We start from the raw sequence: 24814 nt of genomic DNA, 5'->3' as shown, positions 1-24814 counted from the left end.
AAGATGGGCAACAAGATTGGTGAGAGGAACAAAGGGGCACTCCTACCAAGAAAGGCTTAAGTTCTGCAAATTGCAGTGCCTGGAGGGTAGGCACCTGTGAGGTGAGCTGATTAAGGCCTTGAATGGCTTGAGCAAGCTGAATGCTAATAGGATTCTTCCTCTTGCTCAGATTAAGAACCTAAGGGGACACAGATTCGAATTGAGGGAAGACAGTTGTAGAACAGATGTGCAGAAATTTGCACATCTGTTTTAGCCAGCAGGTAGTTGATTGGTGGAACAGACTTCCATCTTTTGTTGTGAAAGTTGATAGCCTAAATAAATATAAGGCTGAGCTGGACAGGCATTTGGAATGAATGGAGGGTGAATGGGACGGTTTTTTTTTTTTTTTTTTTTTTTTTTGTGGCTGATGCTGGATAAGCTTGCTTTCTTGCACCATATGCCTCTACCAATGCTAATGTCCAAATTTCTGACATTTGTAACAACACAATGGATTTGGTATGTACTGTCATACTTGGCAGTTCAGATATCCTGCTTTGACTGTTGTTGGAGGTGTTGGAGTATTAAAGGTTATTATAAGGGTTCTTGTTGGAATTATATTTCCATCCCTTCGGATATTAATTCTCTTCAACTCCTGTTACTCCTTGGCATCTCAATTCTTCTGTGAGCTCTTCATCTGACAGATTTAAGAGATCCCACTCGGAGATCAACCCGCTGGAAGAATTCAGCGTGTTTTGTGGTGTTACAACTACTAGTATTCTTCCAAAAATTGTTGTTGATAGCAACTTCTGGGAGTGTTTGGGATTTTCTGTTTCCACTAGTATGTCCCCGGATCTCAGGCGTCGAACCAACCTGGGAGATCCTACTAGACCCTCTAATGTTTTCTGTATTATGAATGGATACATACGTCCTAATGTCTGATCTCCTGTCGCATGTATAGCAATATATGTCAGTATTTTTGGTAGGTCCATATCTGTCTTCTGTCTTTGTGTTTTCTGTATCACTACTTGGTAGGGCTTTCTCCTGAAGTCCTGTAGTATTAGTAGTTATTTTACTACTCATGTTTGCTCTTTTGGCACTGGGAGCATTACTTTCCTCTCCCAGGTTACCAGCCCCACCACGTGGAGGCCAAAGCAGTGCCACTCAGTAACCAAGCGGCTATTGTGTAAGTTAAATTACTGAAAGTGAGAATAAGGGAAAAAATAAGAAAGGTGAGTTTCCTTTTGGTGTCTTCGCTTACTGATTGCAAGACAAAGAGCTGTTTCACAAAAATAAAAGGAAGTTAACGATGATATTAAAGAAACTGGTATATTTTCAGAATGCTCTATAAATCGCTGGGAATAGCTTAGGGGAGGGGGGTTAAGAAATACACAGCAGGTGCAGGTGAAAGTAATTCTTGCACTGTTTGTACTGCAACATGCAGCAGCTCAAAAAGCAAGGTATTAAGGATTACCAGGCCTGCTCGTGGGGGTTCTCATCGGACAAATAAATATATTGGCAATGTTAGGGTTATAAGAGCAAAAACAGGCACACATATACATGCTTATTTTAATAAATTAAAGGACTTACGTTTTTATTTTTCTCCAAGGTACTTCTGCTGAAATCAATAGAAAAGTTTAAAAATTTGTGGGCATAGGGGATTTGTGGGGATAGGGAATATGAACACAGTGAGTACAATTGTGCATACAGAAAAGATATTATTTATTTTATTTATTGTGTGTAGGTAGTCCCAGTAACCTTTGGTAATTTCACTATTACAAATTATCACAGATTAAGGCAAAACGGTGCAGTGGTGTTTCTATACTGTAATGAGTCAAGTTGTGTTGTTTGTGTTGTATGACTAGCCAGTAAGCCCAGAAAGTGGCAGAGTATCACCATCTGGTTTCTGTCTTTGCCACATAGAGGCAGGACAGAACTATTCTAGCAATCCATTAACGCAGCATAATGATCTTTTCAAGGTCATACATTATTTAGTGATTCCCACACGATAATACACACTAATCTTTTCAAGAACATAATTACCAATGTATCCCACACTGTGATCCATATCTGGAGGATCTGGAAGGAAAAAAAGTCACTTAGGCAATATAAATAGCTACCATCTAGGATTATTAGTATTAGCATTAGTAGAGGCATGTGATGCAAGAAAGCAAGCTTATGCAGCATCAGCCAAAAAAAAAAAAAATAAATAATAAATAAATAAATAAAAAATAACCATTTCCACTTCACCCCTCTGTTCATTCGAAATACCTGTCCAGCTGAGTCTTAAATTTATTTAGGCTATCAACTTCCACAACAAGGGATGGAAGTCTGTTCCACCAACCAACCACCCACTGGCTAAAGGCAAATTTCCGCACGTCTATCCTACATCTGTCTTTCCTCAATTTGAATTTATGCCCTCTCAGCTGATTATTCTGAGCAAGAGGAAGAATCCCATCAGTATTGAGCATGCTCAAACCATTCAAGGCTTTATACACCTCTATCAGATCACCTCGCTGGTGCCTAGTCTCCAGACACTGTAATTTGCAAAACTTGAGCCTTTCTTCGTAAGAACACCCCTTTGTTCTATTCACTAATCTTGTTGCCCTTCTCTGTACTCGTTCCAGCAGCTCTACATCCTTCTTGAAATGAGGCCTCCAGACCTGTATACAGTACTCTAGGTGTGGCCTGCCTATTGCCTTATACAAGGAAATAATCACCTCCTTATCCCTGCTAGAAAAATTCCTATATATCATTGACAATACACCATGAGCTACTCTTGCAGTCCGTCTGCACTGCTCAGAGAACTTCATATCTGCCTGCACAACCACCCCCAAGTCCCTTTCATTCTCTACCACTGCCAGTGTAGTACCATAAAATTGATACGTTGCTCTGGGGTTGCTGTTTCCCATATGTAGTACTTTACATTTGTCAATGTTAAACTTCATTTGCCACCTCTCAGCCCATCTGCTCAACCTTTCCAGATCCTGTTGCAGCAGCATATCGTCAGTAGTGTCCTTAACAACCGTGCCAACATTTATTCACTGAGACAGTACAATAAGCTACCATACAGCTGATGTCGATATAAAGGTCTTTACCACAAACTTGTATATTGTATTAGAGTCAGTTTCAAGCTCCAGTTAAGTTAGAAAGTTTTATTTGTGAATCCTGTATAATACCAAATTTCAGTACTTAGAGATCATGCAAAGTTTTAATATTAACTTGATGAGTCCTAAATCAGCACATGCACAACAGGTTCCAAATGAACAAGGGGGTAGGGGGAAGAAGAGATATGGTCTTGGTTATTAAGCAGATAGAATGAAGGCATTGCATCTGATTGATGTGAGTGGTTACTATACTGTTGAGTCAATTTGATGTGATATAATGGGAGATTTTAACTTACCAGATATTGACTGGAACTTGTGAGTTGGTTGCTCACACAGCAGCAGAAATTTTCTGGATTTATTAAATGATTGTTTTCTACACCAACATGTTACAGAGGTAAGAAGAGAAAGCAATACTCTTGATCTAATAGTAATAATAGTAATAGAGACATGTGATGCAAGAAAGCAAGTGTATGAGCTTATGTAGCATCAGCCAAAAAAATTCACACAACCATTTCCTCTAAAAGTTTGTCCAGTTCCTCTTTGAATTTATTTAAGCTATCAACTTCCACAACGACAGATGGAAGATTGTTCCAGCAATTAACCACCCGCTGGCTAAAGGCAAATTTCCATACATCTATTTTACAACTGTCTTTCCTCAATTTTAATTAATGCCCCCTTAGGTTCGTAATCTGAGCAAATGGAACAATTCCATCAGAATTCAGCGTGCTAAACCCATTTATATACCTCAATCAGATGACCTCACAGGTGCCTAGTCTCCAGCCACTGCAATTTGCAGAACTTAAGCCTCTCCTGGTAAGAGGATCCCTTCATTCCCCTCACCAATCTTGCTGCCCTTCTTTGTACACACTCAAGTAAATCTACATCCTTCCTAAAATGAGGCCTCCAGACCTGTATGCAATACTCAAGGTGCGGCCTGACCATTGGCTTATACAAAGGGATAATCACCTTTCCCTGCTAGCAAAATTCCTGTATATCACTGACAAAACCCCATGACCTGCTCTGACAGCCTGCCTGCATTACTCAGAAAACTTCATATCTGACTGCACAATTACTACCAGGTCACTGATTATCAGCAGTGCATTAAGATTCTCCAGAATAAGGAACCACTAGGTTGCAGTGATTATAATAAAGGTGATTATGATTTTAAATTCCTTTCAATAGGATAAAATGATGATGATAACAACTGAAAATTCAAAACGGAAAACCTTCAGGGAAATAATCATTTAAAGCTTTTTTATAAAAACTTAGCTACTGTTCAAGATTTAGACCTATATGGATATCAGATGAACTTATGAGACTAGTGGAAAAGAAAAATGCACGGGATGATTAAAATTATACGGGAACAGAGAAACTATGGTTAAGTACAAACTAGTCTGCAATCCAAGTCATGAAGGGAATCAGGCAAGCTAAGGCATATTATGAAAAGTCTTTGCCTAAAAATGTAAAGAAAAGTAGGAAAGAATTCTGCTTATGTTAACCCTAGAAGGAAAGCAGATGGGCACAAATGGTATAACATTAGGCACAAATGGTATAACTACTGACAATCTTTTCAAACTGCTGACAAATCAAATGCTTTGCATTTACTTTGTATATTCATGTGTGGAGTGTGTTTTAGGGATGGGATTAGAAAAAATACACCAAGTTGTAAATGGAAGATAAATGATTTTGTGATAATTTAGAAGAAATTGTTAATGCTAAAAAAAGACACCTGGAATTGATGGAATTTATCAAATTATATTAAAAGCAGCAGCAAAAGAAGTAACCAAACTTCTGGCCATAATTATAAGGGAAATCTTGGATTCAAAGGAAGTCACTATGAGCTGGAAATGTGCAAATGACTCTTCTATTCAAAAGGGAGATCGAAAGACAAAGTGAGTAAATACAGACTTGTAAATTTGACTTCTGTTCCAAGGAAAACAACAGAATCAGTAGTTATATGGTAATCACAATAGATTTATCAAGGGGAGATCTTGTGTGTCAATGTGATCAACTATTATGACTCAATAAAGGAACTAGATGCAAAAAATAAATCTGACATCACATACTTAGATTTCAGTAAAGCAGTCTTTCACAAGAAAGACTGCTGCACAGATTGTAGAAGTGCATTTCATTAGGGACAAGTTCCTGCTAATGTTAAAGGAATGGTCAAGCAGTAGAAGACAGAGGGTAGTTATTAATGGGGACTGCTCTTTCTGGACCAATGTTATTAGTGGAATCTGTCAGGATTCAGTGCTGAGCCTCTGTTTTCAATATTTATTAATTTTACTGATGAAGGCATATCATGCTTATTGTTTAAGTTTGCAGCGATACAAAGGTTGGCTGAGTAGTTAACCAAGGCATATTACTGCAACAAGATTCAGAAAAATTAGGCAGATAGGCTGAGAAGCAGCAACTGAGGTTTAACATTGATATATTCAATGGTACTGTATATGAGTAGAAGTAATCCCAGAATATACCAATTTGGTTTTGCTACGCTCAAGTGGTGTGCCACATTCAATTGGTGAAGAACAAAAAAAAAAAGCCTAGGAGTAATCGTAGTCTCACATGAAGTTCTGTTCTCTGAGCACTGCAGAGAGGCTGCTAGAACAGCTCAAGGGATATAACAGGTGTGCAAAAATTTGCTTTTAGTAAGAGAATAACTGATTGTTGGAACTAACTTCTGCTAATACTAAATACAGGATGGGCCATAAGTCAGTTTACCAAGAAATTATTTATGCAATTTAATTAAAAAAAATTCTTGATGCTAATTTTCATGCCCACATTACTTTATTAACATTACATTTACAATATGTTAATTGTGACATAAATGAATCATTCAAACATATTCTTCTCAGTAAATTGTATCTTAATTTGGTAGACTTACATAGAGTCCATCCTACACTTTGCATGGCACTATACACTATCATACTATCGTTCCTTTTGAAGCTTTTACTGCTAGCTATTATCTTTGGTTCTGAAATAACTGGCATTACTACAGGTCAAGTTGAACCATATACAAAGTGCTGGAAAAATTATATGAAAGATGAGACTTTATTACTGTTAAAAACTTGACTTTCAATGTTGAAATACAACATTCTGATCATACACATTTCCAAACTAAATTTTAAAAGTGCATATAATTAAGTGCATGATTAAGTTCTTGTAATTTTATTTTACCTTAAGTGATAGCAACCTTTCTATTCATTTAGTATGAAACCCTTACAGTTATTTTATATTTTAAAATCACAGCTAAGTGATAAACATTTTTCAAAATTTTCTTTCTTAAAAATTTTAATTAAGGCTGTCAGTTTATTCCAATATTAATCAGTATTAGTTTATTCAATACTTCTAAATTTTAGAAAATTTCCTCAGAACTCTATACACTATACAAATCTTTGTAAGTCTTGATAATCAGAATATAGTGACTTCTTGTGAAAGGGAATCAATATGCTAATGTTTTTAATAGATGTACATATTTCTTTTAGTTATTCAAACTGCTAATGGCTACCACAGATGCTGATAACCACTGATATGGCCCGGAAGCACCAAGAACAGTTTATATGGAGCATGAGTATATCTAAGTGACAACTCAGATACACACATGCTCCACATCAACTGATTTATAAGATTTGGACTCAGAGACCTTTTCAAACTGGTAGCATGTGATATCGACACTCTTCAGTAATGGAGTTACTGATGACAGACACAACAAAAGCTTTCACTCTAAAGTTTCTAATTTTAAATCCAAAACATCAGACAAACAAATATTAAAAAAAATTACTCACCATGGGTGCTATTAGGAGTAGATACTGAATGAGCAGCTGGAGTAAACTCAGCTGTTGTGCTTGCCATTGTTGCTAGACTTGCATCTTGTATTTCTGTTCCACTTGAAGGCTGCTGTTGTTGGCTGCCTGGTGTACTTTGTTTTCTATTGCTCATGCTACAGGGACCAACAGGAGTACTTGGACTAGGACTAAGTAGCACATTGCTCATGGAGCTATTTGGTGTACTTGTTGGAGTTGAGTTAGGATTGGATGGTGTTGTAGGAGTCCTAATTATAGCAGCACTATTTGATGAAGGCCCTGAGGAAGTGTTAAGTGGTTTGGGTGAATTCAGAGGTGTGGTGTGTATACTGCTATTTCCTGCTGAAGTTCCAGTTCCAGGGCTGGGATGAGGAAGTCTCGTTCCTGGAGGGGTTGGATGAGGAAACTGTCGAGTTGAGTCAGCAGGAGATGGTAATCCTGATGCCATTCGAGGTGAAGGTAAAGAGAGAGAGCTTGGGTTCGGTGACGTTGGATGGGGACTAGGCATAGTTCCCCTTGCAGTTTGATGATATGGAGGAGGAGGACCTTGTATTCGTGTCCCAGGACTTAAACCAACACTAGGGCTTGGACTGTTCATTGAAGTTTGCTGCTGTTGTGGCTGCTGTTGTGGTTGTTGTGGCTGCTGCTGTGGCTGTTGTGGTTGCTGTTGCTGATGCTGATGTGGCTGTTGTGGCTGCTGCTGTGATGGTGGTGGCTGCTGCTGACTCTGTGGCATGGATGGAGTCACTGGAGCAGACATGGCTTGTCCTACACAAGGCTGCTTCTTCCGCCTTTCTTCATAAAATTGCCTTTGTAGCTTCTGCCATTCAAGCTGAGCAGCCATAGAAGCTGGAGGAAGGTTCTGATGAGAAAACTGAGCCCCAATGATACCAGGTGAGAACATATCAGATGCTGGATGGTGATGCTCATGATCAACCATACCCATACAGGACTGGTGTGGGTATGGCATGTCCATTCCTGGTTGCATGCAAATTTCTTCACCTGTACTACCAAAGCGAGGTTGGCCACCCTGAGGCATCATACCAGAAGTTGGAGGAACCATCATATTAGATTGTGGGCCAACCATATTGGGTGCTTGAGAATGATCATGTTGGTGCTGGTCAGGAAACAACAGCTGATGCATTTTACGAATCATGGCAAGCTGCTCTTCTCTATGTTGCCTTTGCTGTGGTGTGAGGTTTTCATCAGGTATCTTTACCCCTACAGAAAGACAATTATTCTTCATAGTTTAAATGTGCTAAATATACTCTGGCTATTAGGATTATCTATATATTTCCTGATTATTATTAGGGGGGGGGGGAAATGCAAATACCACTATAATGTCATTAATGAGATAAACCTGAAGAATTAATTTTCTGTAAACCATCACAAAAAGAAATGTTAGAACATATAAGCTAGTGTCATCCCAAATATGAATTAAGAACCTTTAAAATTACTACATTTAGTACAATTTTAAACCGAAATTGACATTAACAGTTGCATTTTAAAATGCACTGGCATTATCTGCTGGTATTAACAAGGCAAATTTCCGCACATCGATTCGACAACTGTCTTTCCTCAATTTGAGTTTATGCCCCCTCAGGTTTGTAATCTGAGCAATAGGAAGAATCCCATCAGCATTGAGCTTGCTCAATCCATTCAAGGCTTTATACACCTCAATCAGATCACCATGCAGTTGCCAACTGTCCAATTGCTGCAATTTGCAGAACTTAAGCCTTTCTTCATAATAGCACCCCCTTGTTCCCTCTCACAATCTTGTTGCCCTTCTCTACACCAGCTCCACAGCAACTCTATATCCTTCCTAAAATGAGACTTCCAGACCTGTATGCAGTATTCAAGGTGTGGCCTGACCATTGCCTTATCCCTGCTAGCAAAATTGCTGTACATCACAGACAATACCCCGAACCTGCTCTGGCAGCCTGTCTGCACTGCTCAGAAAACATCACATCTGGCTGCACAATTACCCCCCCCCCATTCCTTTTTAATTCTCCACTACCCTGAGTGTAGTACCACACAGTTGGTATATTTCTCTGGGGTTACTGCTACCCAGTACTTTGCATTTGTCAATATTAAACTTAAGTTTCCACTTCTCAGCCCACCTGTCCAACTTACCTAGATCCTATTGCAGTAGCATACTGTCATTACTGTCATTAACAACACTGCCAACCATTGTATCATCTGCAATCTTGGACATTAAGCCTGATATACCTTCATCAATATCACTGATAAATATACAAGACAACAATGGGCTCAACACCAAACCCTGGGGACTCGACTAATAACATTAGTCAACGAAGAGCAGTGTCCATTGATTACCACTCTCTGTCTTCTCACACTCAACCATCCCTTTATCCATTGTAGCAACTTGCCCTTAATGCCATACTGCTCCAATTTGTACTGTACTCTTCCATGAGCAACAGTATCAAAGCATGATTTCAAAATTATTTTTTGCATCTATTTCCTTTGTGACCACATCATAGTATCAAATTGGTCAGACAAGACTTCCCCTTAACAAACCCATGATGTGTCTGAATTATTACTGCAGTCTTGTCTAGATGATCCTGCAATGCTTCTCTAACCAGCAACTCCATTATTTATCCCGGAACAGAAGTGAAACTAACAGGTCTGTAATTACACGTGTCACCCTTTGTGAATTGGAAATACATTTGCACATCTTCAGACTGTGGGGACCTCCCCTGAGTCCAAAGGATGCTCTCATAATTATGGCTAAGGGTTTGCTTACTTCCTTTGCAGAATCCTTTAATATAACTGGATAGATCCCATCCACCCCAGGTGCCTTTCTTATGTTTAACTTCAACAATTTCTCCTCTATTTTGCTCTCAGTTATTACAAAATCATTTAGGTCCCTGTTAGAGTTTAATAAGCTTCTGTTCTCCACTTCCAGCAGAATTTCTCATGTGTGAATGTAGATGCAAAATGCTCATTCAGTTTCTCAGCTATCTGAGCAAGAATATCAACAGTCAAACTATTGTTATCAAGTGGACCAATCTGATTCATCCACTTCCTTCTAGAGTTTATATAAGTGAAGAAGTCTTTGCTGCTTTTCTTTGCATTCCTTTCCAAAGATTTCTCATAATCTGCCTTCACTTGCCTAACCTCTTTTGTGACTTGATGACAGACTAGCTTATATCTACCATAGGCTTCTGTGTTGACTGATAATTTATATGCATCCCATGCATTTTTCTTCTCTGCCATGAGTCTCATTAGTTCATCTGACATCCATTGGGCCTAAATCTTGAATAGTATTTCTTAGTTGATATGAAAAGCCTAGTAGCTTCTAAGATTAATTCCTTGAATACTTCCCATTTAGAATATGCTGTTGGTAACATCATCAGATGGTTCCACTGTATAGAATTTAAAAACTGTCTGAGACCACTGTAGTCACCTTTACAAAAGCAAAAACCCTTCCCTTTCCCCCTGATGGTGGTTACATCTTTAAGTAAATCCCACATCAGTACACTTTGATCACTTTATCTGTAGATTCTTAATGCATGAAGACTTACTGCTGATAATCAAATCAACAGTATCACTCCCTTTGGTTGCCTCTTGAACATGCTGCTGTAAAAAACAATCATCCAGTAAATCCCAAAAAGTCTTGCTAGTGTGTGAGTGACCAACCAACAAGTTCCAGTCAATATCTGGGAAGCTGAAATCCACAATTAATTGTGGATTTCAGCAAGGAAGTAATCTGATTTACTGAATTGTGCAAGGAAGTAATCTGATTTACTTCCTTGCTCTATTTCTCTGTAAAGTTGTTCACTGTACTTATCAGAATCATTTGTCCTGTAACACACCCCATCCTTATTTTTGCTTTCCCAGTGTTTATTTCACACCAAACTGACTGAACATTACACTGTCCACCAATGTCAACTGGATGCACTGCTTTTATGTGTTTCTTAACTAACAGCATAACCTAGCTTCCCTTCACTATCCTGTATCCTTTCTGCACACATTGTACTCCCCAAATTCCAATTCTGTATTCCTTATATCTGAGTAACACCACATCTCTGATATCTCAACAATATCTGCCTATGATGTCTTGACTAGCACTTCAAGCTCATCAAATTTATTAACTTTACTCCTAGCACTGGTGTACATGCAAGTATACATGCACCTGTTCCTACTCTTAGTTACCCTAACACAGCCCATGTATTTACTTGTTCCACTACGACTCCCAGCAGTCCTGGAATATTAGCATCTGCAAATATTCTTGCACCCTTTCTATTTAAATGTCTCATCCCTGTAGAAGCAATCTTTCCTGTTAATAAGCACAGACCATACTGAGAAAAATGTTACCCCATTAGCCTTGTACAATCTCTCCAAGTTTTGTTCTTGATATACACAGCGCAGTAATCCGAAAAAAAGACTGATGCTAGAAAGAAATAATTATGCCACGTACGAGTAAAGTAACCTTGGTTTCTTCAAAGAAACTTCCTCCTTTGTCCACACACTGCATGCAATGATCATGAAGGAACTGTAATGACTAGTAGAAGGCCATGACTGGTAAATAACAGACTTTCAGTAGTGCCTTGAGCTTTGGGAACAAAAATAAATTGCACAGGGCTGAGTCTGATTAATACTGTGGGTCCAATAGTATGCAGACTTTTTTGCTAGCCAAAACTCCCAAACAGTGAGAGCCTTGTGGCTTGGTGTGTTGTCATGCAAGAGGAACCAACTGCCACCTTCTCGATACTGAGGCTGCACACAACATATTCTCTGCAACAAACATTTCAAAACATCCAATCAGCAGGCAGTAGTAATATTTTGGCTATTGGGCATGAATTATTTGTGCACAATTCCCCTGCTACCATAGAAAGTGATGAGCATGGTTTTGATTTTTGACTTTTTGTTGAACTTTTTAGGCTTTGGGGAGAGAGAGAGTTTGCCGACTTCCATCCCACACTTTGTTGCTTATTTGTAGGGTCGTACTGAAAACACCAAGTCTTATTACCTGTAATGATAAAATTCGGGAAGTTGTGTTTGCTTTCAGCAGCCTCAATGAGTTCTCTGCAGTGTTCAACTCCCACCTGTCATTGACCATCTGTTAACGAATGTGGAATAAACCATGCACAAACCTTCATTTTCTTAAATCCTGGGTTGTTATATGTCAAATGGTTTCCTTATTAATGCACAGCTCTTCTGCAATCATTTGGAGCACTGCACGGTCATTGGTAATGATTTCCCATGCCTTTTCAATCAACTCTGGCATTTGAACTGCTTTTGCTAGGCCCAGCTGTTCATCATCCAGCGATTTTCTTCCATGGGCGAAATGTATGCTGCTTGAACACACATGCACAAGACAGATAATTCTTTCCATGCACTTGCTTCATCATTTGAAATGTTCCTGTGGCACTTTTGTCCAGTCAAACACAAAACTTGATGTTTGCCCTTTGATCCATTGTCCCTCCACAATTCAGACACAGGAGAGAGACATGCAATTCAGCTCACAACACATTCTGAAATGGCAGCAATTTACACTGACCTTACCTGCAATGATCAAGGAACAATCACTCTTTCATTTCATGTTTATTTCTAGTAAATGGCAGCACCAGCACTTGTCTCATAACATCAGTCTCATTTTCTCATTTTGCAGCATCAACATTTCGCCCATGGAAGAAAATCACTGAAAGATGAACAGCTGGGCCCAGCAAAAGCAGTTCAAATGCCAGAGTTGATTGAAAAGCATGGGAAATCATTACCATTCTGCAATGTGTAGACACAGTTTATTCACATGACATACCAATGAAGCATGTTGACAGATCAGTATGATATCATATGATCACCTAGGTTAAATTTAATTATCATTTCTTATACAGTGCAGCATCTACTTATATTAATTACATATGGAAATAACTTACATCAGCTACTTTGAAATTAACAGATAAAAATGACAAACACATAATGATGATCCAATACTATGCATGGCTACCTGATGAAATTTACCAGATATTCAAAGTACCTGTAAAGAGGGTTTAATTTGAGTGGCCCTAAAATAAAATTTTTGTATGAAACATTAGCATTAGCAAAGGCATACGATGCAAGAAAGCATGCTTATGCAGCATCAGCAAAAAAAAAAAATCTCCCATTCCACCGCTCAATTCATTCCAAATGCCTGTCCAGCTCAGCCTTAAATTTATTTAGTCTATCAACTTCCACAACAAAAGATGAAAGTCTGTTCCACCAATCAACTACCTGCAGGCTAAAGGCAAATTTCTGCACATCTATTCTACAACTCTTTCCTCAATTTGAAACTGTGCCCCCTCAGCTTCTTAATCTGAGCAAGAGGAAGATTCCATCAGCATTCAGCTTGCTCAACCCATTCAATGCCTTATACACAATCAGATCACCTTGCAGGTGCCTACTCTCCAGGTGCTGCAATTTGCAGAACTTAAGCCTTTCTTGGTAAAAGCACCCCTTTGTTCCCCTCACCAATCTCGTTGCCATTCTTTGTACTCATTCACGCAACTCTACATTCTTCCTAAAATGAGGACTCCAAACCTGTACACAATAGTTTAGGTGTGGCCTGACCATTGCTGTGTATAATGGGATAATCACCTCGTCCCTGGTAGCAAAATTCCTATATATCATTGACAAGACTCCATGACCTGCCCTGGCAGCCCGTCTACACTGTCAGCCAACTTCATATTTGACAGCACAATTACCCCCAGGTCTTTTTCACTTTCCACTTCCCTGAGTGTAGTAGCATACAGTTGGTACGTTTCTCTTCGATTATCGCTACCCATATGCAGTACTTTGCATTTGTCAATGTTAAACTTCAGTTGCCACTTCTCAGCCCATTTGCCCAACTTATCTAGATCCAGTTGGAGTAGCATACTGTCTTTACTATCGTTAACAACCCTGCCAACCTTTGTATCATCTGCAAACTTGGACATCAAACCTGATATACCTTCATAAATATCATTGATAAATATACAAAACAACAATGGACCCAACACCAAACCCTGGGGAACTCCACTAATAACATTTGTACATGAAGAGCAGTGTCCATTGATTACCACTCTGTCATCTTCTACTTTGACACTATGGCATTAAGGGTAAGTTGCTACAATGTAGAAACTTACCCTTAATGCCATACCTCTCCAGTTTGTACAGCAGTCTTCCAGGGGCTCACATCTGGTGAGTATGGGCTTGGCACACCCAGGGTCCTGAGCTGGATATCATCATTTTTCTCTTTCTTGGTGATTCCCTTCTACTCTCTCTCAGGGTAACTCGGAAATTTTTTTAGCTGGTGCAGCATAAGCCTCAGGCTTCCTTGTACTATATGGCTAGTAATAATAATAATAATAATGTGCAACAGTATCAAAAGCTTTCCTGAAATCCAAGTATATGACATCAAAATTATTTTTGGCATTCAGTTCCTTTGTGACCACATCATAGTATCCAATCAAATTGGTCAGACAAGAACTCCCTTTAACAAACCCATGCTGTGTCTTAACTATTACTGCAGTCTTGTCTAGATGATCCTGCAATGCTTCTTTAAAAAGTGATTCCATTATTTTCCCCAGAACACAAGTTAAACTAACAGGTCTATAGTTATTTGTGAAACAACCTATATAAATCCACTAAATGGTAATGTGTTGTTCTTGTTCCACTGAATTAGTCTGCAATAAAAGGATACCTTTTCATACCTATATTACTACATTCACTTAAGTAATGCACAGCCATGTTTGGAAAGCACAGTTAGCAACGTTTCTGCATAATGACTTTATTGAACAAAAGTTTTCCATCATTATAGTCCACACAGAAGTTTGGAAAAGTTTTGCATAAGTAACAATCACTCATGGTGTTTTTATTGTTTAAAGTGCTGTAATAAAATGCAGCATTAGGTTAACATTACTTGAACAGTGCTGTTTTGTTGCAAATTTTATGATGATTCAAAATTTCTGAGTTTCACATTATTTTTATTAAAGGAAGAGAGAGAGAGAGAGAGAGAGAGAGAGAGAGAGAGAGAGAGAGAGAGAGAGAGAGAGAGAGAGAGAGAGAGAGAGACTCTGAACAGATGTTTCTCAACAACTATATTCAGATATGGGATATTGTAAATAGCAGCTGCTTGTTCATTTTGGCTTGACTCCATGAAAGTCTTTTTTTCTCTCAGAAGAAAAATCCTATTCCATCATTGTATTACATCAGGAATGCAAAACAGCACCATTATTGCTTCAAAAGGAAAATGCTGCCAATCTACCATTATAAAAAACATGAAAAGATATTGAGAAGATCCATTATGCATTTGACTTGTAGAGTCCGTGATGTTCAGCAATTTGTGACAATAAGGTGCTACAAAAGCTTTCACATAAGAACAGAAAGAAAACATCCCCTGAAGGTAATAAAGGAATGAACAGAAAGTTGTAATACTATATATTCTATTGCTATTGTTTATCAGCAGTTAATAGCTGTTTGACTTATAGCTCGAAGGAAGAGGCCTGAATTTGGAAGGACGGTTGGATGCTCCATCAAGACTCCAGCACACATGCTCTCTGTTCACCAGTTTCTGGCCAAAAAACAAATGTCTTTCTAAACATGCACTCTACCCACCAGACTTAGGCCCCTCTTGAATTTTTTCCCTTTCCTAAACTGACAAGTGTACTTAAGGGAAACCATCTGCAACCCATTGAAGACATTCAGAAAACATCAATGGATGTGACTTCGAGAAATGTTTCTGTACTTGGAAGAAATGTAGGGAGCATGTGTAAGCAATTATTTTGAAGGGAATAACTTGTAAGGTATGAAAGATGAGGGATGTTTAATAAAGAATGATCATAATTTTTCATTAACAACCATCATAATCATCAGTCATTTTCAATCCACTGCAGGATGAGAGCCTCTCCAGCAACTTTTCAGTTTCTTCTGTTTTGTGCAATCGATCATCCATTTACTACCCACAAACTCATGAATTTCATCTGTCCATCTCCGTTGTCATCCAGGTTTTCTCTTAGCTCCTCTTGGGTACCAGTCTGTTATTTTCTTAGTCCATCTGTCATCATGTCTTCGAGCTATGTGTCCTGCCCAAGACCATTTTATTCTTTAGTTTTGATAAGAATGTCCTTTACTTGAGTTTGCTGCCTAATCCGTGCGTTTCTCTTCTTATCTAACAGTCTGATTCCCAATATAATTCGTTCCATTCTTTGCTGTGTAGTTGTCAGCTTCTCTTCCATTCTTTTGGTGAGTGCCCAAGTTTCACTTCCATAAGTCATGATGGGGAGTATACAGTGGTTCATTATTTTCAGACAAATTGGGATATTGCTCCTCAGTATGTGACTATATTTCCTGAATGCTGTCCATCTAAAATTTATTCTTCTCTGACTTCCATCCATTTATCGTTATTACAGCTAATGACTTGTCCCAGATAAGTATATGACTCCACCTTTTCAATTACTGCTCCTTTAATCATTATATCCCTTTCTGTGGCATACTTGTTCATCATTACTTTTGTTTTAGCCATATTCATCTTTAGTCCAAAATCCTTACTAACTCTGCATAACTGATTAAGATTTTCCTCTAATTCTTTGGGATTGTGGCTTATGACCACAATGTCATCTGCAAATCGTAAATGGTTTAGGTACTCTCCGTTCACATTGACTCCTTTCTGCGACCAGTCTAATCTTCTGAAAGCTTCCTCAAGGGCAGCAGTAAACAACTTCGGAGTTATTGTGTCTCCTTGTCGAACTCCTTTCTCAATTTTAAATTTATTACTGTCTTTGTTTAGTCTAATAAAGGAGGTAGCATTCTCATATATTTTCTTCAAAATCATAATATGTGGGGTAACTATGCCTTGTCTTTCCAGTGGCCGAAATATTGCATAAGGCAATATTTCGGGCCCTGGAAAGACTCCATACAGCCTTATGCTGTATGGAGTCAAATGCCTTTTCATAATCCACAAATGCCAGGCATAATGGTGTTTTCTATTCATTTGCTTTCTCCATTAGCTATGACATTACATGAAGACGATCCATAGTTGAGAATCCTGTCCTAAAGCCAGCTTGCTCTTTCGGTTGATTTTCATCAAGTATTCTTTCTAATCTGTTGGTAATGACCCTTGTGAACAACTTGTAGATGTGGGATAACAAGCTAATTGGTCTATAATTTACAATTTCTGATTTATCTCCTTTCTTATGCAGCAAAACTATGATTGCATTATTCCACTCCTTATGTGCCACATCTTTTCTAATGTATTTTGTGAAGAGTCTTGCCAGTTTTTGTGCCACATCTCTTCCTCCCAATTTTAACAACTCTACAGTAACTTCATCTTCCCCTGGAGCTTTCTGATTCTTCATTTTTTTTTTCAACGCATGTTTACCTCATCAAGAAGGATATCAGGTATGTTGTATGTGTTACTAATTTGCAATCCATCTTCCCCACTACTGGCATCATTCCCTCGCTCCTTGTATAACTCTTTATAGTAGTCTTCTGCTATTTGAATTATGCCTTCTCTGCTATTCATAAGTACACCATCGCTATTCTTCAGTTTCGTTTGTTTTGTTTTTGTTTGTTATTTGGTTTTTAGGAGCATTAGCAACTAAGGCCATATTGCTCCGGGGATATGTGGTGGTCATTCCCTGACCTTTCCGCATCCTCCATATTTGGTGGTCACAGGCTCGAACCCCGGTCTAATCAAGAAGCACGTGCTATGCACTGCTGCTCTTGCCCACCTGGCTACGGAGGCACCAGTTTCATTTGTCTTTCTGTATTACTGCTCATGACTGCTGATTTAAATCCTTTGTTTTCCCTTAATGCTTGTTCTACTTTTCTTGTGTTAAATTTTCTTATGTCCTCTCTTGAGTCTCTTTCTAATGGCTTTCATTAACTCAGTATACTCAATTTTCTTTGTCAGCGTTTTTCTTGCTCTTCATTTGTCGTCTTCGGTTCATTGTGACAAATGTTTCTTGACTGATTTTTTCTTCTTTGGATTTCTTTTTACCTATAGGTTTCTTGGGCTTTATCACTTTCAGAAAGTTGTAATATTCCTCATCGATATCTTGGTCCTGAACAGTCTGCAGAAGCTCAAACTTGTTCTTAAGTTCCAGTACATACTGCTTTTTCTCCTCTTCTGTTATCTCAAAGACCTTTGTATTATTTACTTGAGTCAGTTTTTCCCTTTCTTTTCTTGCATCTATAGCAAGTGTGCATCTTACCATTCTGTGATCACTTCCAACATTTACCTTGTTCAAGACAGTAACATCATTCCCGATATATCTTCTGTTAGTGAGGATGAAGTCGATTTCATTAGTTGTTAATCCATTTGGGCTCTTCCATGTCCACTTTCTGTTCACCCTTTTCTTGAAAAAAAAAAAGTTTTCATTACTGACATTCCTCTAGATTCTGCAAATTCCACAAGACTTGCCTCTTTCATTTCTTTCACCAATTCCAAAATTTCCTATAGTTCCCCTTTCTGCACTGTTTTGTCTCTTTCTAACCTTAGCATTGAAGTACCCCCATGATGATAGTGTAGTGAGTTTTCTGTCCATCTAGAAGACTCTCAATTTCGGTGTACATTTCTTCAACTTCTTCATCATCATAACCTTTAGCTTATACCTCTTAGAAATCCTGAGTAGTAGTCTTGACACCCTTGGTGATGTACTTTTGAATTCCAAAATGTTGTTTTTTTATATCTTTATGGACCAGAAAACCAACTCCATCTTCACTCTTTTCACTGTTTCCATTGGTGTACAGCAGATTTCCACTTGATAAACTTATATGTGATTAATTTCTTCTTCTTGTTTCAGCCAAACCGATGATATTCCAATTTACATTTTCTAATTCCTTTTCCAGCTCTAGTATCCTCTCTTCACTGATGAGCGATCTTATGTTGTAACAGGCCAAGTTCAGTTTCCATGCATGGCAGCCTGATCATACCCAGAGATTCTTAGCACCCTTTGCTTCCACTCTGATCCTCTTGCTGCCGTAAGAGGGGGAGTGAAAGCCGCTGGGGACTGAGGGCCGTTTGTTTTGTTGTGCTGTCAGGTGCTGGAGGGTTTGGTCTTTTCCTCTTCACGCTGACCAGGCATCTTGAAAAGAACCACTCTACACGTTTGTTGCCACCTAAGTGACGTAACAGGACTGACCATCGAGAAGGTATGCATGAGTGGATTTTAGGGAGGCAGGCCAACCGGACTTCTCCTAAATCTTCTGAAATAGAAAGATATTGGATCTATCAGTGTTTTAGACTGAGTGTCTGATAACATACAGAATACCTGTTTCCCTCTAGGCCGCTTAATTTCTAGCTGGGCTAGTAGAATTTACGACCAAACTAAGCTGCATCACATTAGCAACTGTGCAAATGACTCATGTGCACGGTGTGACTTTTTTCCCTCTCAAGAAAACATTATCAGCTGAAACATATGAAATGTTAAGAGAGGTTTATGGTGAATCTATGCTTCCATATAGCACAGCTCACAGACAGTTTAGAATGTTTAAAGATGGACGTGATTCAATTACAAAAAATCAGTGGTCCTGGAGCTCCAACCACTGCTATGACCACAGAAACCATAAAAACTGCTTCTTTAATCATGAGAGAAAATAGTCATATAACAGTAAGGCAACTGGCAGAGATGTTGAGAATATCAGTAGGAAGCACAACCAGCATTCTCCATGACCATTTTCACATGACACATCTGTGCCCACTAGTTTCCATGACTACTCACGCTTGAGCGACAGCAAGTTCACATGGAGATTGGTCAGGAGCTGAAATGGTTACTGACGATGGTGAGGTTTAGCACAAGATGATAACAGTGGGAATCGGGCTTGTGTTATATACGGGTTGGGTTCCCGAAATGCATTTCAGTGCACGTGGAAACTTAATACGTGCTAAATTCCAAATGGGGGAGAAATTGGCGGGAATCCTTTCGTTTAACACGTTGAGTGATGTATGGCGCTTAAACCATTCGATGACGAGGGCTTCGTTTTCAAGGATTTTGTAGCTGGAATTTAATTTAACTACTGTGATGGCTGAATCGATGAGTGGGTTGTGATTTTGAGATTGGACATGTTGTGTTAGTTCTGTACTTGCTGAATTAGTTTTGAAGCTATTAAAGTGGTAGTATGCACGTGTGTTGGAAATTTTTGATGTCCTGAATTTTGCTGTTGTACTGCCTATGTAACATGCTTGGCAATCTGATTGGCATCTGATCAAATATATAATGTTGTTGTGATCTTGTGTCTCATACTCGTGTGTTGTCTTGAGTGCTGAAAATTAAGCTAAGCTATACATATGATCTAGTTATTACATTACAGCACATAAGAACTCCTTAAAAATCAAGAGTCAATTTAACACAAATCCTTTAACTACATATATTACACCTCTTCCGCATGCCTATCATTTCCACATTTTCCCCAATGCATTCAGATCTGCACGATAGGAAACTCCATTTCACAAAACTATTAGTTAAATACTTTTCCGACAAACTCCACATCACATTCTTAAAGAAATGTCTCATGTATGACATAATCCCCAATTTCGCTCGTATCTGCACCAAAAACACTGTTAAAAAATACCCTTTTATCATACACCAAGCCTCTATTGCCATAATTAAAGCCGAATTACGGAAAAGATACAGAGAAAAATATCTCCTTTTAGATCAAATACATACCCTTAAATTCAAATTTAAAAGAGAACTAACCTCCACGACTTGGTACAATTACGTACAACAGAACAACACACGAATTCAAGCAACTTTAAATCAGATTACCCAAAAGCACTCCAAGAAATGGGATACACTCACCAGGAGACACAACCCCCCCCTCCCACAAACTCAGTTGTTAACATCTCTACACAAACATTTGCCCCTAACGAACTTGCCAGTCTAGAATACGAATTCAATTTCGCCATTAACAGCAACCACTACCCAGTTAAAGACGCCATGATAGAAATACAAACCAAACTTGATAACCACCCAGATAAATATCGAATCATACATGAAACTAATGCTGTTTTTAACTCCCAATTAACTAGTAAACCTAACATTCCCCAACAACAATTAACCCACATACGAGACTTTATGAAAACCCCCAACATTATAATACAAAAGGCAGACAAAGGGAATACCATCGCAATCATGGACAAAAACACATATATAAAGAAAATGTTACACATCTTATCAGATTCAACAACATACAGAGCTTGCAACACGTTTAACATTAACAAGCTTAAAAATAAACTTGATGGGATCCTAAGAAGACTCAGAGCCAACAAACAAATTAATTTACATACCCTCCAGCAAATAGGTATACGCAGTAACATTCTCCCACATATTTTTGGAATAGTCAAACTCCATAAACAAGATTATCCTTTAAGGCCCATTGTTTCCTATAAACAGTCCGCCTATGCTAACCTATCCATATTCCTCGTCAAAATTATTTCACCTTTAATGAGATTTTCTCGGTTCAGGGTCTACAATACTAAACGAGCACACGAACGTATAACTTCCATAATCATATCTGAAAACGATATTCTCCCGTCCTTCAACGTCGTCTCCCTATATACAAACGTGCACATCGAATCCATGCTACTGGCCATTAAAGAACTATTAATTAAAGACGACACATTGACAAAACGTACTGACTTAAACATTAATGACATGTTAGAACTCACATCATTGTTACTTGATGCCAAACAATTTAAATTCCAAAATAACATCTACGAACAAATTTTCGGCCTTCCCATGGGCCTCGGTATCTTTGCCCCTTTATCCAAGATCTACCTGACATCTATCGAAGAAAAAAATTCTCCAACCCTTTCCCCCAGGAACATGAGATAGGCAGATGAAGTCCTCTTAATAGGCAACAGAACCACCATCGATACTTTACTGAACACCTTTAACACAACACATGAAAGACTCGAAGTAGAAACCAATAATAAAATTAATTTTTTAAACCTCGCTGTATACAAAATAAGCACATCTTTAGGCACCAAAATATACAGAAAAAACACACATACAGGTAAATTCTTACATTACCACTCACCACCCTCTATACATCAAAAAAGCAGTTCTATACAACCAGATATACAACGCTGTAAAATATAGCCACACACAAACAGACCTATCTATAGAATTGCAATACCTCACCAAAAAATTCATCGACAGAAAATACCCCTCACAACTAATAAAAGAAACCATCACCAAAGTTCATAATAACACTAATAACCCAAACAAAATTATTAACCACGTGAACAAGAATAAGATACATAAACCCCTTATTGCGTTCCCATATCATCAACAATACGCTAGAAGACTTCAACAGAGTTTTAAAAATACAGATATCAAATTAATATTCACATCTTATAACAAATTAAGTTCCAAATTCAATTCATACAAGACAACACACAAGTACGAGACACAAGATCACAACAACATTACATATTTGATCAGATGCCAATCAGATTGCCAAGCATGTTACATAGGCAGTACAACAGCAAAATTCGGGACATCAAAAATTTCCAACACGCGTGCATACTACCACTTTAATAGCTTCAAAACTAATTCAGCAAGTACAGAACTAACACAACACGTCCAATCTCAAAATCACAACCCACTCATCGATTAGCCATCACAGTAGTTAAATTAAATTCCAGCTACAAAATCCTTGAAAACGAAGCCCTCGTCATCGAATGGTTTAAGCGCCATACATCACTCAACGTGTTAAACAAAAAGATTCCCGCCAATTTCTCCCCCATTTGGAATTTAGCACGTATTAAGTTTCCACGTGCACTGAAATGCATTTCGGGAACCCAACCCGTATATAACACAAGCGCCCCCCTCCCCCAGCTAACTGAGGACGAATTTCGAAAGTCGCTCGTGCGCGGCTATTAGCTTCTTTTTTTCTTCAATTTAATTAGCCCATAACTTAGTTTTAAACCCATAATCCCTGTAAGTTACTAGAATCCTATAACCACTATGTATGTGGTAAAACTCTCCACCAGCTAAGCGGATTACTATAAGGTGAGTGCTGAAAATTAAGCTAAGCTATACATACGATCCAGAATACAAAACATAACTTAAAATTTATTATATGTGCTGCAAGCATAATAACACAAAAAATAAGTGCAATGCACTGCTAGTATCTAACAAATATATGATTTAACAAATTCAAATTATTTATACCTGTCAAAGTTGAAGGCCCTGCTGGTACTTGATTCATCAAAGATGGATTTAAAACTGGACCACCACTTGGAGTCTGATATGGGCTACCATAAGGAGGAGTACCCATATTATTCATACAAGTCATCATGTTACCTCCAGAACCTGGTCCAACTGCTCCCATTCCCATTCCTGGAGTTGCAGGATTCTGAAATCTTGGATTTACAGGATTTTGTCCTATGCCTTGAGGAAACTGTTGTTGAGACCAAGACTGTGGTGCCCCAGGACCACACATCATATCAGGTGACATTTCTTGACTCATACCAGTTCCTGCAATCGGATTTGCATTTGGCCATCCTGAAGGACCTCTAGGATTAGCTGTACATGGTCCTGGTCCGTGCACACTACATGGTCCAGTACAGGGTGAAGCTCCAGGATACTGATGATTGATCATATATGGGGCAGGAAACTGATTCACTGCTCCTTTCATATGCCTGTTTCCTTGTTTCATTTGAGCCAAAGTGTTTAGCCAAGCTGCAGGATTTTGACGATTGAACTGTTGTACTTTGAGTGGATGTTTCTGAAAACAATGCAAGAAATAAAACATTACCATGGACTAATCCAACCAGTATAATTTAAATAATTATACTTAAAACAAGTATATATACAACCAATATACAACCAATGTCACCCTTATCATAAAAACTACAATATATTCCTTTTATGACATTAAATGCTCATTTTAATTAATTAAGGTACAACTTGTATATATCAAGACTGCATGACTATTAATGATGGCAAAAACAAAACTAGCAATATTGTTATCATCATCATCAGCCATTTTCAATCCACTGCAGGATGAAGGCCTCTCCAGCAACTTTCCAGTTCCTTCTGTTTTGAGCACTGGCCATCCGTTTACTACCCACAAACTCATGAATTTCATCTATCCATCTCCGCCTTTGTCTTCCAGGTTTTCTTCTAGCTCCTCTTGGGTACCATTCTGTTATTTTCTTAGTCCATCTGTTATGTCTTCGAGCTATGTGTCCTGCCCAAGACCATTTTAGTTCTTTAGTTTTGATAAGAATGTCCTTTACTTGAGTTTGCTGCCTAATCCATGTGTTTCTCTTCTTATCTAACAGTCTGATTCCCAATATAATTCGTTCCATTCTTCGCTGTGTAGTTCTCAGCTTCTCTTCCATTCTTTTGGTGAGTGCCCAAGTTTCACTTCCATAAGTCATGATGGGGAGTATACATTGGTTCATTATTTTACGTTTCAGACAAATTGGGATATTGCTCCTCAGTATGTGACTATATTTCTTGAATGCTATCCATCCAAAATTTATTCTTCTCTTGACTTCCAGCCATTTATCATTATTACACCTTATAACTTGTCCCAGATAAGTATATGACTCCACCTTTTCAATTACTGCTCCTTCAATCATTATTTCCTTTCTGTGGCATACTTGTTCATCATTACTTTTGTTTGAGCCATATTCATCTTTAGTCCAAAATCCTTACTAACTGTGCATAACTGATTAAGATTTTTCTCTAATTTTTTGGGATTGTGGCTTATGACCACAATGTCATCTGCAAATCGTAAATGGTTTAGGTACTCTCCATTCACATTGACTCCTTTCTGCGACCAGTCTAATCTTCTGAAAGCTTCCTCAAGGGCAGCAGTAAACAGCTTCAGAGATATTGTGTCTCCTTGTCGAACTCCTTTCTCGATTTTAATGGATTTATTGAATTCCTCCTCAGCACAATTGTTATCTTTCTCATTTTGTTGAAATTAGCC

At 38.4% G+C, this 24814-nt stretch overlaps 1 protein-coding gene across 1 annotated transcript in view; it reads right to left on the bottom strand.

The window, feature by feature from the left end:
- lgs (BCL9 domain-containing protein legless) overlaps window positions 1-24814 on the bottom strand; it is a 402368-nt gene that overhangs the window by 48138 nt on the left and 329416 nt on the right. Inside the window, exons 11-12 of the mRNA XM_090374845.1 lie at window positions 23044-23599; window positions 6869-8107 (exon numbers count right to left, since the gene is read on the bottom strand). Coding sequence (XP_090230971.1) covers window positions 6869-8107; window positions 23044-23599 — 1795 coding nt within the window. The remainder of the gene's footprint in view (window positions 1-6868; window positions 8108-23043; window positions 23600-24814) is intronic.

The sequence above is a fragment of the Mastigoproctus giganteus genome, chromosome 5 (assembly GCF_048544385.1).
Source record: "Mastigoproctus giganteus isolate SK-2022 chromosome 5, ASM4854438v1, whole genome shotgun sequence".
Classification (NCBI taxonomy): domain Eukaryota; kingdom Metazoa; phylum Arthropoda; class Arachnida; order Uropygi; family Thelyphonidae; genus Mastigoproctus; species Mastigoproctus giganteus.
Note: the sequence above shows the minus strand (reverse complement) of the source record. Positions and strands in the feature narration are given on the sequence as shown.